General features: G+C 42.2%; 1 protein-coding gene across 1 annotated transcript; it reads left to right on the top strand.

Moving 5' to 3' along the window:
- The first annotated feature begins 321 nt into the window (after positions 1 to 321).
- LOC118418178 lies at positions 322 to 12,413 on the top strand. Its single transcript, XM_035824016.1, has 4 exons — positions 322 to 1,266; positions 7,018 to 7,156; positions 10,952 to 11,064; positions 12,204 to 12,413. Exons 1-4 carry the CDS (start codon positions 730 to 732, stop codon positions 12,411 to 12,413), a joined length of 999 nt encoding a protein of 332 aa, XP_035679909.1. The 5' UTR covers positions 322 to 729.
- The last annotated feature ends 2,607 nt before the right edge of the window (positions 12,414 to 15,020 follow it).

The raw sequence follows: 15,020 nt of genomic DNA, 5'->3' as shown, positions 1-15,020 counted from the left end.
AAGACCTGCAGTACGGGAGTGTGTGAGGAGGACCATAGCCACTAGTACTGCGCCAGTAGAGGCAGACCCGCAGTACGGGAGTGTGTGAGGAGGACCACGGCCAAACCACGCCACCACTAGTACTGCGCCAGTAGAGGCAGACCCGCAGTAAGGGAGTGTGTGAGGAGAACCATAGTCAGGCCGCGCCACCACTAGTACTGCGCCAGTAGAGGCAACCCCGCAGTACGGGAGTGTGTGAGGAGGACCATAGCCAAGCCACGCCACCACTAGTACTGCACCATTAGAGGCAGTACTGGAGTGTGTGAGGACTACAGCCAAACCGCGCCACCACTAGTACTGCGCCAGTAAAGGCAGACCCGCAGTACGTGAGTGTGTGAGGAAGGCCGCAGCCACAGTGAACCGTGGTGGTCTCCAGATGACGCAAACCTTACGTGACAAGGTAGTACGCACACAACCTCATGGCGCATTGACCGTCAGTTCGGGTCATGTGAACGAATCGGACGGGACATACCGCAGAATTGGCGGGTGCTGATATCAGCCTTGTCCCTGCGTGAGGAATCTGGCAACTTGCTGACTGGAGCATTACGCTGACTGACAGGTGCATTCTGAGAGAGATCGTGTCAGCGCACGAACAACCCTGCAAGCCTGTCTGTGTGTCATTGCGTCGTTTTCACACCTTGAGATACGTACTACAGTAGGGATTTAACTGTACGCCATCTATTGAAGAAGATGCAACGTCGCGGACAAGACGTGTCATTTTGGGCCGGGCGCAAACGGCCCTCAGGCCGCGTAGGCCGCCGTTTGTTGACGTTAGGCGTCGCCTTCCTCGTGACGATCTGCCTACAGCTTGCCTTCTCTAGAACATTTTCCACTGGAGACCAGAACAGAGTCCTAAAACCGTACAACAGCAGTGAGCTTCAGAGATTAAGGGCCACGGAAGTTAAGGTTAGACGTCCACTCTACGTCGCCGTTCAGACGACCACTAGACACCTGCGCACTTCCGTGTCTGCGATACAGAACACATGGGCGTCCAAGACGGACGACGTGCAGGTGGAATTCTTTGTCGACGTTTCCAGAAAGACGAGCCTAGAAACTCTCCACTATCCTATCGTTGGTCTAAACGGTACAGATGAAACACAGATGCTGAAGTATCTGTGCGAGCGGCAGTGGTTCGATTTCGACTGGTTCGCGCTGGCCAGAGACCAGACGTACGTCAAAACCGATGAAGTGGTCACTTTCCTTAGACAGAAAGACAAACGAGAGGAGGTAAGCCCATAAGTCAATCCTAATGAAACTATAATCTACCAATAATGAGAACGCCCCCTCTCCTAAAGCATCTTGAAAATTTCACTCTGGAATCCATCCAGAAGGGATCCAGATTGAAAGACATTTCAGTCATTGGGTGATGCATGGGTAAGACTGTAGCTATCTTGCGGCAAACAGAAAGCAATTAAGCTGGAAAGCATTGGTATGTTATTATTGCCTTGGCAAGCTCGTCTGATGTATGGCCCATCTAACTTGAACTAACTGCACGCGCCAGATGTCGGCAGATTTGTAGTTTCTCCGGGGCCTGGCAATTGTTGAGCTTTCTTTACTGTTCTCTATAATAACGTGGAGTCAGTGTTTATTAATGAGCGGTGTTAGCGTGTGCTGTCATCACGAGAGGCGCCCACAAATATCCATCATGGTTCCACTTCCATTCAAGCCATGATAACAGTGCCGACAACATGTCGGATGTTCCGTAGCTGACATATCAACCCAAGGACGACCCGAGGCTCTATTTATGGCAGTGTTGACAACGACCTCGTTCGTGGTTGAAGTACTTGAGTTTGTGACGGGAGCGCCATGCGTGCGGAGGGGCGGGGCGGGCAGGTTTGCCGCTGAATGGAGATGCCGGGTCCGATATAGGGGACAATCTGTTCTCCCAGGCCGTAACCTCCAGTGTTCAATACCCTCATACTGAGTGGGCAATTTTCCCCGCGATTTTTCGCTTGACTTAATCAAACCACGAAAGCCTCCTAGGAATATGGACAGGGTTGTCGTGAATGGGTGAGTGAGTGAGTGAGCGAACGAGTGAAAGAGTGTGTGAGTGAGTGAGTGAGAGAGTGTGTGAGTGAGTGGGTGAGTGAGTGGGTGAGTGAGTGAGTGAGTGAGTGGGTGAGTGAGTGAGTGAGTGAGTGAGTGAGTGAGTGAGTGAGTGAGTGAGTGAGTGAGTGAGTGAGTGAGTGAGTGAGTGAGTGAGTGAGTGGGCGGGTGAACGATTGAGAGAGTGAGTGAACGAGCGAGTGAGTGAACGAGAGTGAGTGAATGAGAGAGTAAGGGAGCGAGTGAGTGAGAGAGAGAAGGTGAGTGAGTGATGAATGAATGAGTTAGAGTGTGTGTGTGTGTGTGTGTGTGTGTGTGCGTGTGTGTGTGTGAGTGATTGAGGGAGTGAGGGAGTGAGGGAGAGTGTGTGTCCCGCAAGCATCTTCTGAGTCAGTAGCCTAAGTAATGAAGAGCGATAAATTCCAAATACCGAACATGTGACGTGATCCACTGCAATGCAGGGCGGCTCTGCGGATTAAAAAAAAAGAAGCTTTTATTGCGTGTCCCTCGCGAGGCGTGCTGGGATCGCTCACATCTAGCACACATTAAGACTTTATGTCCTAAAGTATTACAGACCAACGCCAATCATGTAGGCATGGGCGAGCGTACAATTTCATGATGTGACTGTGCGTATATACTCAAGTCTGTATGACGTTCGTATGAAAATCCTAGCCTCTACCAACCTCCACAGGTCACTGTAAAAATAGTAGAAATTGGACAAATATAGATGTAGAACATGTCAGAGGACAAAGCTGGCCGAGGAGTATGGTTTGCGACCCAGCTAACCTGTCTGGCATGTTATCTGTCTATTTGTCCAATTTCTATTAGTTTTTCCAGCAACCTGTGGAGCCTGGTAGAGGCTAAGACTTCCATACGGACCTAATACGGACCTCATACGGACTTGAATATATACGCACGTGTGAACCTATAGCTACCTTACGGTGCGCTCCCACCGCACTTGTGTCAAGCTTGCGTCACTGCGGGGTTCGAAAGATACTCAACGAATTTCAGAAATAAAGAACGAATTATCTTTCTTTTTGTGTATGTTGTCGTCTTCAAAGTCATACTTTTACGTATTGCGCAATATCTAACTTCGGAGATCCAAAATCGGAGAAAATAACAAAACAGTGACGCAGTAAATGAACCTCGCAGCGACGCAAAATTGACACAAGTGCGGTAGGAGTGCGCCTTAATGTTTCTTCTCCTAAACTCTAGTCATCACAACTTCTTCAGCGCATCCTGGCACTTTTATCTCTCCATCTCGGAAGAGTTAGCGCACGATCTATCTCACTTAAGGCACAGCCGGGGATCCGAGCAGGATAAGAGCATTATACGGCTCGGTGTTATATAGATAGATGTGTCGGCACTCCGTCTGTTAAAGCCGCTGACACGGCTAGTTAAACTCTCAATAGGGGGTATGAAACCGACTCACATGTAAAGGTGGTATCTCACTGTGAGAGGCACTTGTGCGGCACTGCGGGGTTCGTTCACTGCGGCACTGTCGTGTTATTTTCGCCATTTTTAAAAAATAATTTAGATATTGCGTAATACGTATAAGTATGACTTAGAAGACAACAAAATACACAAAATGTAAGAAAATTCATTCTTTATCACGGAAATTCGTTGAGTAATCTTTAGAACCCCGCAGTGCCGCACCGGTGCCCCAAGTGCAGTGAGATACCACTTTAAGATTGTGTAGTTAGTAAAAGGGGATCATCGCGTACATTGTAGATTAAAACAACTTCCTCTAATTCGAATGATAGGCTTTTGTTAACCTCTCAATACGACAAGGAGGAAACAGACCACACAGAACCGATTCGAAACGTCAGGTTATAATATAACGTTAGTTCACCTTTATCCGCGGGGTATTCTATATCCGCTGTAGATAAAAACAGTGTATCTAGGGATAATAAGTGGACAGAAAGTGGTTTCAAACTTAAACCTTTTCAAAATATTGTTAAGCCATCGTCCATTGAAATCCCTAAATACCCTGATTTTATTTTCAACGGATATAGGATACCCCGCGGATAAAGGTGAACTAACGTTACATGGGGACGAACAAGGAAAAATCTTTGAATGTTCCAATGGCTCCTACCCCTTTGTTCTTCCTACTCCTAGTTCGTACCTCAAAATTTGTATTGAAGTAATTCAGCGTAGTCATAGCCGATTTTTCAGCTGGGACAGAAAACGTCATTTAGAAGCTGCAAACCAAACGAGGCCCGAGGGAAGAGGCTATGATTGGCGGAGGAAGAGATGAGTAAAGACGGTCAGATGTGCTGACATTTGTCAGGGACTATCTCATCTAAAGACGCTCCCGGACAAACGTTTGGAGTAACGTTGATTCCACATCTGTAATAAGTCATTCGAAGCGCATCGATAGCTAGCTATACAGTTAATTAACAACTATCATTCCTGTGTTATTCTCATAGAAATAAGAATACTTTCATATCGATATTGATTTGGTTATGTGGATGACATCCTCTGGGAATCCAAAAACTGATGCGAGCGTGCGAATAAAAAAATTGACAAAAAAGTTGCCTTCATTATGAAATCTAAGTGGTCAGGAAGGTTGAACAAATGACTGAACACACAGAATATAGTATACCGAACATGAAATTCTTCATTTTTGTTCTTTCATATCTTCTGTGGTTCTTTGAAATTAGTATACGTTTCCCCAAACTTATCCACGGCATATATTTGCTTATTTTGAAGCTGCTCTGCACGATCTAGGGTATGGACATGGTCAAAAAATTGATGCGCGCGCGGACGTCATCCATATTATTAAATCAACATGGCCTATGTTGCAATCAGCAAACAAAAGAGAATGTGCACCCTACCATCCTTCGCCCCCGCTGTTCACAGAGACACACCGAATACTGCCAGAGTTCACTGCCCTCATTTTTAACGAGAAGAACGGGGTCGCCATTTGTAGGTAATCCCTCAGGAGATACAAACCATCAAATAAAGCCAACATGACAAGTGGGCAGTAACTGGTATAAGCCTCCGCCATCTATGAATACAGACATTCTTCTTCTCCACAGTGTTTCAGCAATGGCAAATTTATAAAATGATATAACAGACCTTATAAAGTAATCTGAGTGCATTCTTTAGCGATTTATAAAGATCGAGCGAACTAAAAAAAAGTGAGGCAACGAAAATGCATCGGCATGGCGACGGAGTTATGGTATACATGCATTAAATTGTACATTTGCTGATGTTGGTGTGTTTTAGTATATTCGCCTTTTATCCTATGGCCTGGCTGTATTTATAAAGGATGTTTAACACGATGAATGTTTGTAGGGCACTGCTGTTAAGGAAAAAAACGGTCTCCTGTGTGTGGCGAGTATCCTTGATATCACATTCAACAACAAACACAACTTGCTAAGTTATTCGATTTTTCATCATACAATGTAATAGTAAATATCAGTGATCATATCTCAAAAAGATAAATAGCCACAATCCCCTTTTAAGCCAAATAACCATAGAATACTACAGTAGCTAGTGAAGTTGATAGTACTATAGTGAGAGGTATGTTATTAGGATGTTATTTTACAGGGAATTTTGCCACGAATTTGCTTAGAAACTAGTAATGCATTCCTTAAACGAATGGACAAAAAAAGGTTAAAAACTTGGGAACAGTTTTGTATCACAGCTATATGTTGGAAAAACTCCGGGACAGTTGTGATGGAACGCAGGACACCATATGGTTCAATCTTTAATGTTTGAATCACTCCCCAGAGAAAATAACGGTTGTTACGACAGTAATAACCCGCGCCTTTTAAGTACACCGCTAATCATCAAACATTCAAGAAACACAGAACAGCACAGCCTTCACGAATGGCACTTTGTCGTACATGGAAAGTTATAACATCATTACAGAGTTGACGATACAAGTTGACGAGTCACAAGCTTACAAAGCCTTTGATATGGCCATTCTAATTACAAAGCTGCTGTGGATCGTGTCCTCACGCGAACTGACCACGGTCATCAAATCGTTAGATTACAACTTTGATCAATTCTCTAGTTTCAGATGTGCAGGTGTTACTAGTATAATCGATATATACTGCTAATTAGATATTGATAAGGACTGTATAAAGTGCAAAATACGAGTATACGGTTTGTACACGTACTGGCACTTTGCTGGTCAACAGAAGGATATTTCTGCTGAATTCTGCAAACGCATTGTTTAGATATCATAGTAAAGCAATTTGTGGAATGAAATGCGGATTGAAGTGGGGAAATATAGAAATAGATATCCTGAATTTGCATCGATTCTTGAAACATATTACAACAGTTTCCGACAAAGGCCGATCAAAGCCTTTTCATGTGACAACTCCTATATCTTTTGGGATCCGCAAGTGGTACCGCCTCCGTACGAACTCGTAGGGAATCCGACGGATTTTGGAACATGTAGACACGCCGTAAAACTTTACGTGCAGGCAAAACTGCCATCGGACTACGGATTCGACCCCCCCCTCCCACCCTAGTGTACAATGATTATGCCTAATGCTAGTTAATAATGTACATTTTGATAATGTCATGATGATGCTACAATTGTATATATCTTTGTATAGTCTACGTTGTGCCATGTTTGCGTGTTTATGTGCGGGAGGGCAGCCATCAAAGGTGCATTTTGCACCTGTTATGCCCTCCCCTTCACCCTGTGATAAATCCAAACAAAGAGACAACGTGCATCATTGTCCAACTCAGTGCAGAGGACCTGCCAAAATACACACGAATGTGACAACGGGAACATACAGATACAGATGCGAACGCGCGTTACATTGACAAAACTAAAGGTCTGTCGCCGGAGGTTACCCTCCGGTCACAGAAAAATAAAGAAATAAAGAAATTTCTCTTAGATGATTTTTTAGCAGGATACATCCATGCAAGATAATTTCTCACATGATTTTGTTGATATTTCACCTGCAGATTATAGTGGGTCACATGGGGGAGGTTCTGCTGGGGGAGGCCGGCTGGGAACGGTGTGCGGACAGCGATGTGGAGGACATGGGGTTTTCCAGCGTCCTGGATTCCAGTATAACGCTCTTCAGCGCACCCGCCTTCAAAGGTGACTACATACACAGCTTCTTTCTACATGAAACGGAAATACCTCAAACAAGTTGAAGACGTTTTTTTTATTATTATCTAGCTCTATCTAGGCCACGTTGATTTGATTGTATGTATAACATCCTCTGGGAACCTCAAAACTGATGCGAGCGTGCGAATAAAAAAAAGGGTTTGGCCAAAAAAAGTTGTTTTCATTATGAAATCTTAAGTGGTCTGGCAGATTGAACAAATGATCAAGTACAGATTATTGAATACCCAACAATAGATTCTTCACTTTTTGTTTTCACATCTTCTCTCTAACCTTGGAATTGACGCTGCCTTCAGTATATGTTTTCCGATATATATATATTTTTTCATCCACAATACATATTTGGTTCTATTTGGCAGCTGATTTGTATGATTTAAAGCATGGTTAAAAAATTTTTTCTTTATTTTTGGAAACGGCCAAAAATTGATGCGCAGCTGATCCATATAATCAAATCAACATGGCCTAAACAAAGGTAAACAAAGTTGATGTAATTCGACTTTCATTTAAATTGTAACAATGCAATACAACGTGGAGCACCAGCCTCAACTGAAATGCTGGTGTTGCGCGCCACATATTCAATACAGCAATAAATGCAAGGATAAATACAATTTATAAACTTTCTTGTGGCTCAGTTGGAAGAGGTATGGAATCTTTTTGTCTGATATTGCAATAGTCGAAGTTATTATAATTATTATTATATGCTCGACTACCATGTAGGGAAAGAAAATGTATTGTTTCGATTAGCATCTCCGTGACATAAAGCACTACATACTGTAGTATAAATATTGCCTCTACCAGGCTCCGCAAATCGCTGGTCAAATAGTAGAAATTGGACAAATACAATCAATGATACGCTTGGGGAGTCTGGTAGAGGCTGGTAGCTATTAGCCTCTATCAGGCTTCCCAGACGGCTGGGAAAATAGTAGACATTGGCACTGTAAACTGTACTCCTTGGTCAACCAACTCCTAAGGTGTCTTTTCTATTTGACTATGTGTTAAGAAAATATCCCCACTTCAGATACTTGAATAGTAAAGAGAAATTTATATTCCTGACAGTTTTGATAAACCAACTCTAACCAACCATATAGCTAGCTACATTTATACAATTACCAAAAAGCGACAGGAAGTCGAATGTCCCAGAATAGATTAGACGTATATATGCGTATACAGATGTGTATGATTGGTCCCCATTGTTTACATGTATACGATTGTTTCCATGTGACCTGTACTTAGCCAAGTAGGGCAAAAATGTGCAATAAAGGTCTTCATTCATTCTATTATTTTTCCGGTGACCCGGGGAGCCTGGTAGAGGCTAGTAGATATACAAAGTTGTCACCATCCACCTTTCCCCGCCCATCTGTAACCCTCCCCGGGACAAACAGACACATTAAGCCATAAACATCACAAGGAGAAGCCATTCTTCAGCAGTAGGTTCCCTATTGTGTGAGTTTATGGAGCGGAAGGGCAGTGTATCGGCGGAAATAGGACGTCAGGGGCACGTTATCACATACATGACTGGGTCCATGAGCACTGCACGGGCAATGGTCCTGCCTTTGTAAGTGCTTCAGATCCATTCATCAGTAATAGCGGTCTGGGGCTGGCCGCCGGAGTGATCCTGGGTACTCTCCAAGCAGAAGTTAGGTTCCGGCTGCTTGTTTTACGTTTTTAGGCATTTTTTATCAGGCCTTCTATTTTGTACTTTTTTGCGGCCACGAGACATCAAGGAGCAGTACAAGAAATCCCGATAAAAATGCCTAAATAACGTTAAAAAACAGCCGGAGACTAACCTCTGATTGGAGAGTAGATCTTGGAAGTATCTAGAATTTTTTTTATCATGTTGATATGACGACGTGAGTCCACACAGATTTTTGCTTCTTTGCTTTCTTGACATTTGGCTCCGATCCCCTGCATAGAAATAAGAGCTGTTATCGGCGAATGCGATTGTAAGTAATCGTAGACTTATCGTGTACCGGAAACTAAATCGCCATAGTTATTTCCAAAGTATTTTATCTACTAACTTTATTCTCCTATGTCGTTTTGATCCGTATTATGATAAAGAAACTGTTTCGTAGGTAATATCGCTTTCTTATGGCGGCTCAATTTCCGACGATCTTATCCCAGAATTAACGTATATCCATATCTTATCGCACAAATACACTCATAATCACATCTTAGCTGCCATATCAAACCCATCCAGCATATAAGAAATATTCCAGACCCAGATACTTTCATAACAAGAAAGCATTACGTTGTTTTGCGCTTGTCGATATATATTATCACTTTTTTATTGAGTGATGCCTTCGTTAGAAAACATGATAGACTGAAAAAGCTATTTTCTTATCAAAAATTGATCTTCAATACCTCAGCCACGTAAAATACCGATTTAAGGGCAACCTAGGCGTCTACTGATCATGCAATAAGTGTCAGAACAAATGACGAGCGATGCCCCTTCTGACAGTATCAGGTGACACGGGAAGAGAGATTGCTGTTTATTAAAACTGTAACCAGGTAGAGGCCTTTCTCTGGAAAGATATGGATACTTTTTCTGCGTGATCATCGTTAACTTTACGGTATAGAGTGGTGGTAGGCATACCATGATCCTCGTGTCGTTTCACGTTGCCATTAAATAGCTCGGGACTCTTCATTTCTTTGTACAGCGGAATTAAAACGACTAGAGGAACGGTTTGCATAAGGCTGTCTACCTCCGTTCTAATCTGTAAATGTGATCACGCTATTGGCTTGATAGTCCTAGGGCTTATCAAAATTATGTGTCATTTTGCTGTCGTAGACAACATTGGTTATATCCAATGTCCAGCTGCCGGATATTCAGTTCGTGAAGCTGAGGTGAGGCTATGGGACCGGTGAGGTCATGAGGTTTCAATGGAAGTTTACAAAAGAAGTCGATACTTTACTCTAGCTGAAGACTTGAGGATATGAAGACGAAATTCTTAGTCATATTGTCTCCCAGTAGAGTGTCTTTTAGAGCCCAAAACACGACTGAAATGTCAGGAATCTTTAGCCTCAATAGAAGACTCTCTGTGCATTCTCAAAGTTTAGTTTTTTTTTGGGGGGGGGGGGGGGGTTCTTTTGATCTACGGGCCTGTTTAAAAAGGAACGGCCAGCAAAAGTGTATCATGAGCAAATACAGAAGAAAAAGAGGCACAGAGAGCCTGCTATGCGATATGGAGGCTAAGTAATCTGCTGGATTGAATTGCAGATTACTATATCATGTCATGCTTTCACAGCAAGGGTTCCTCACGTAGTAGCTACATGTATGTCCTGTTACTGTGCAGGAAGTTGGATTTTGTACTGGATTAGGTGTTGGATTTTGAGCTCTCTTCTGATTAAGGCCACAGCAAATACATTCTATGAATGACATCCTCTGCAGGATGCAAAAATAGTGAGATATTTATTTATTCATTTATTTATTTGGATTCTCCACACTGGAGGGTATGGCGGAACAAGATGGGTTAAAAATGGCTACATCATCATTTCAAAATAGACATAAGAAATATTAAAGAGAACAATCCGCGTTTGCAAGAACATATTAAGCACATACAATTATCCAACAAGTTTTCTTGACACAACAAAAAGTACAGTTACTTTTGTATGGTCAGCTATAAACTACAAAAAAGAAAGAATACATAATGTATCTTAAAATTCCACTAATCAAACAATATAGGATAATAAGATTCTACTAATTTAACAATATAGGATCTGTGTTTGTTGTTTTCTTGAAAGATTATGCAAATTATTGTTTTGCTGTAGAGATCTGCTCAACTCTCGCGGCGTGTGAGAAGCAGTCTCGCGAGAGCACGGAGAGACAGAGCAAGTGCCTGGCCAACTACATCGTCCAAATCTGCGGCACAAAGACTACAAAAGTGCGTAGAAATCTTCGATGTTGTTGAAGAGTTTCATCAGTCACGTATGTATACAGTTACTACTAATTTTCTTCCAACAGTGACTGTTTTTAAAGGTAAGGTACATACCTCCAAATTTTCGAAGTCTGACAGCACATCTTTCAAGATCACGGAGAATGACTTAGTCTCGATCTCGTGAGAGAACTCGAGACTAGATCTGGCTTGCGTAGATCATCTCCCCCCTTCCCCCTTTGATATTGATACGTAATACTTTATTTGGTTACAGCAATTTTACTTGTGATGATTGAGATAACTTAGCTCTAAGGTACTAGTTGACATAAGCCAAGTATAGGCAGCCTTATGATATTAAGGTTCCCTCTGATGCATCGTGCCATCATGTTCCGTTATATCTGCCTATATATACTTATTGGACCGCTTTGCTTGCTCATACACAGTACATGTGCTGGTACAGTAGAACCCGTTGAATTGCACACAACCATCTGCTAGTGTATTTCATGCAATTATCGGGGCGGTGCAACAATGCGAAGTTATCTTGTTGGACCTCGCCGGTTTGGGATTTGGGGATTCTGTGCAATAAACAGAAGTACGCGGTACTCCGTTGTGCAATTAACTGGCTTCTATTGTGATATAAAGCAGACCTACGCAGAATGTATTCGCCGTAGAACTATGAACCCAACCTGTTTAGAAATAGCCCACACTAGTATTCGAGTAGCCTCTTTTCACAATGATGTTAATCACTGTTCATTGTCAGTACATTGTGTACTTGTATGTTTCCTATGTCTATACCTTGCAATTACCCTCCTGGTATGAACTTGCACATAAACTTCTATTATGAATACGTCAAGTTTTAAATGTACTCAGAATGGTTTAGGTCCTCTTTCCATGATCGTGCTGCGCTCTCAGTGCGACTTAGATAGGATATGTGTAACCTTCGTTTTCACACTGGGTATATCATACAAAACGTAAAAGTGTGACTGAAAAGACAACAAAACACAAAAAGTGTAAAAGGATTCGTTTCTTTTCTATAGAATTCATTGAGCGATCTGTCAAATTTTAGGTCGCAGAGAGAGCGCGGCGAGAGCGCCGTCCTAGTGGAAAGGGGGTATAACCATTTGTATTTGATGTCCTATCTTATACAGTATTCCCGATTGTTCTACGAGGCACAAGTCGAACCCACGTACTCAGGCCAGTCCAGCGTCACATCTGGACCTTTTGACCCTGACTTCCTGTGGAGGAACACCCATGTGACGTCAGCTCTGACGCTACATCCGGTGAAGGATGCCAAGACCACTTACCAGCTGTATCACTACTTCCACGGAGCGGATTACAGCATCAGGAGAAGCTCTTGAAAAGTCTCATCACTCCATGAGGAGTGCCTGTAAAGCTGGTTTCTTTTGATAGCACAAACGTTTGGAGGCTGAATGTAGACCTCACAGAATGTAGACTGGCCATGGTGGCTACGTCAGCGCTAGCCATTGGACATTATCATTATAGAGAAGGTGTTCTTCTATATATAAATATCCTTCTATATAATGGTCTTGCTATACTCTAGATAGTGTGCTAGTAAATTTTACTAATATTGCCAACATGATTAATTGAAATAACGTCAAAGTGCTCAGTTTTGACTCGCATGGTCTTTTTAGCGAATGCCCACAAACGCCCCGTGACTCTAGAGAAGTCCGCGCTGCACGAATCTCATTTTTTTTTGCTTGGAATATGTCCACGTTGTGCTCCCATGTATTAATCCTGAGTTTCAAGTCAATCCATTGACCCGAAGTGACATAAATCAAAGTTTTCGATTCTCGATGGTCTTTTTAGCGAACGCCCAGCAAAATGTCTTTTTAGCGAATGCCCACTATATCCACAAAAATATCAGCCGTCGCGCAACGACACCTAAACCTACCGCCACAAACATGTTCAAGATGGTGTCCCATTGATGTGTACGGAGTTTCCGTGCTTTACAAGCATTTTAAGTCCCTGTTTTTGGTCAAAATGTACGGCGACGATACTACCATACATTAACTATAGCAATTCAAAATGGCGGGCACTAGTCATGTGACCTCCTTGCGGGACTGTTCTATAAGTATCGCGGGAGGGACTGTTGTAGCATAGCTTCTCATACAACCATTTTAGAGTGAATTCTGAACAAGATTTTCAATTCATAGTGCTATCATCTGACTGATATTTACATTGTGGTCCTTTTTTTGTGCTATTATTACCCAGGTTTGAGGAAGTTAGTGCAAATATGGATATTGATTCACCTCAGTGCCCAATTAATGTACAAAAGGCTCAGACACATTAGTGTTATAAACCTGACTAGGGGCAGGTAACCAATACTAGAAAATCATAGCTATTTATCATTAACAATACTATTTACATTATAATAATAACTCTTCACCAAACTGGACTTTTCTTATCTTTATTTATCACAGAAACATTGTTACAATGAGGATTTGATTAGATGAGTATCTGTTACAGTGTGTACAAACTTATTTCAAATACAAAAATGTATTTCGTTTCACTTCCTAAATATTTCTAAAGTATTGGAAGAAGTTGACTCATAAACAATATTAATTGCATTATTTGTGTGCAGAAAAATGTGACCACATGCTATTAATAGCCTAATAAAATGTTGGAACATGGCACGAGCGGGCTCCTCTTCTGAGTACAGAAAGGAAATGTTTTATAACATTTACTAGTAGTTATTACGTAGAAAATTTCAACTGTAAAATGTACCTTTATTAACATTTACAAACAAATTGTTTTTTCTCTTCTTAATAAATGACAACAATACAGGTAAGTAAAGTGTGTTTCCTTTTATAACAGGCCAGGTAAGACGCCGTACAGGTAAGTAAGGTGTGTTTCCTTTTATAGCAGACCAGGTAAAACACCGTACATGTGAGTAAGGTGTGTTTCCTTGACTACAGACTAGGTAAGACGCCGTACAGGTGAGTAACGTGCATTTCCTTTGATTACAGACCAGGTAAGACACCGTACAGGTGAGTAAGGTGTGTTTCCTTGACTACAGACTAGGTAAGACACCGTACAGGTAAGTAACGTGTATTTTCTTTGATTACAGACTAGGTAAGACACCGTACAGGTGAGTAACGTGTATTTCCTTGGATTACAGACCAGGTAAGACACCGTACAGGTGAGTAAGGTGTGTTTCCTTTTATAACAGACTAGGTAAGACACCGTACAGGTGAGTAAGGTGTGTTTCCTTTTATAACAGTCTAGGTAAGACACCGTACAGGTGAGTAACGTGTATTTCCTTTCAGTACAGACCAGGTAAGACACCGTACAGGTGAGTAAGGTGTGTTTCCTTTTATAACAGACTAGGTAAGACACCGTACAGGAAAGTAACGTGTATTTCCTTTCAGTACACACAAGGTAAGACACCGTACAGGTGAGTAAGGTGTGTTTCCTTTTATAACAGACTAGGTAAGACACCGTACAGGTAAGTAACGTGTATTTCCTTTCAGTAAAGACCAGGTAAGACACCGTACAGGTGAGTAAGGTGTGTTTCCTTGACTACAGACTAGGTTAGACATCGTACAGGTGAGTAACGTGTATTTCCTTTGATTACAGACCAGGTAAGACACCATACAGGTGAGTAACGTGTATTTCCTTTGACACAGGCCAGGTAAGACACCATACAGGCAAGTAAGGTGTGTTTCCTTTTTATAACAGACCAGGTATGACGCCGTGCGTGTGAGTAACGTGTATTTCCTTTGATTACAGACCAGGTAAGACAGCATACAGGTGAGTAGGTATTAAACCGGTGAGTAAAGCAACTTACTTACCTGTATAATGCCCTAACTGGGCTATAGGCTAAGGAAATACGACTTACTCACCCGTACGGTGTCTTACCTGGTCTGTGGTTGAAGGAAATACACGTTACTCGCCTGTATGGTGTCTTACCTGGTCTGTAATCAAAGGAAATACACGTTACTCAC

Source organism: Branchiostoma floridae, chromosome 6 (assembly GCF_000003815.2).
Source record: "Branchiostoma floridae strain S238N-H82 chromosome 6, Bfl_VNyyK, whole genome shotgun sequence".
NCBI lineage: Eukaryota > Metazoa > Chordata > Leptocardii > Amphioxiformes > Branchiostomatidae > Branchiostoma > Branchiostoma floridae.
This window is presented reverse-complemented; position numbering and strand designations above follow the sequence as displayed.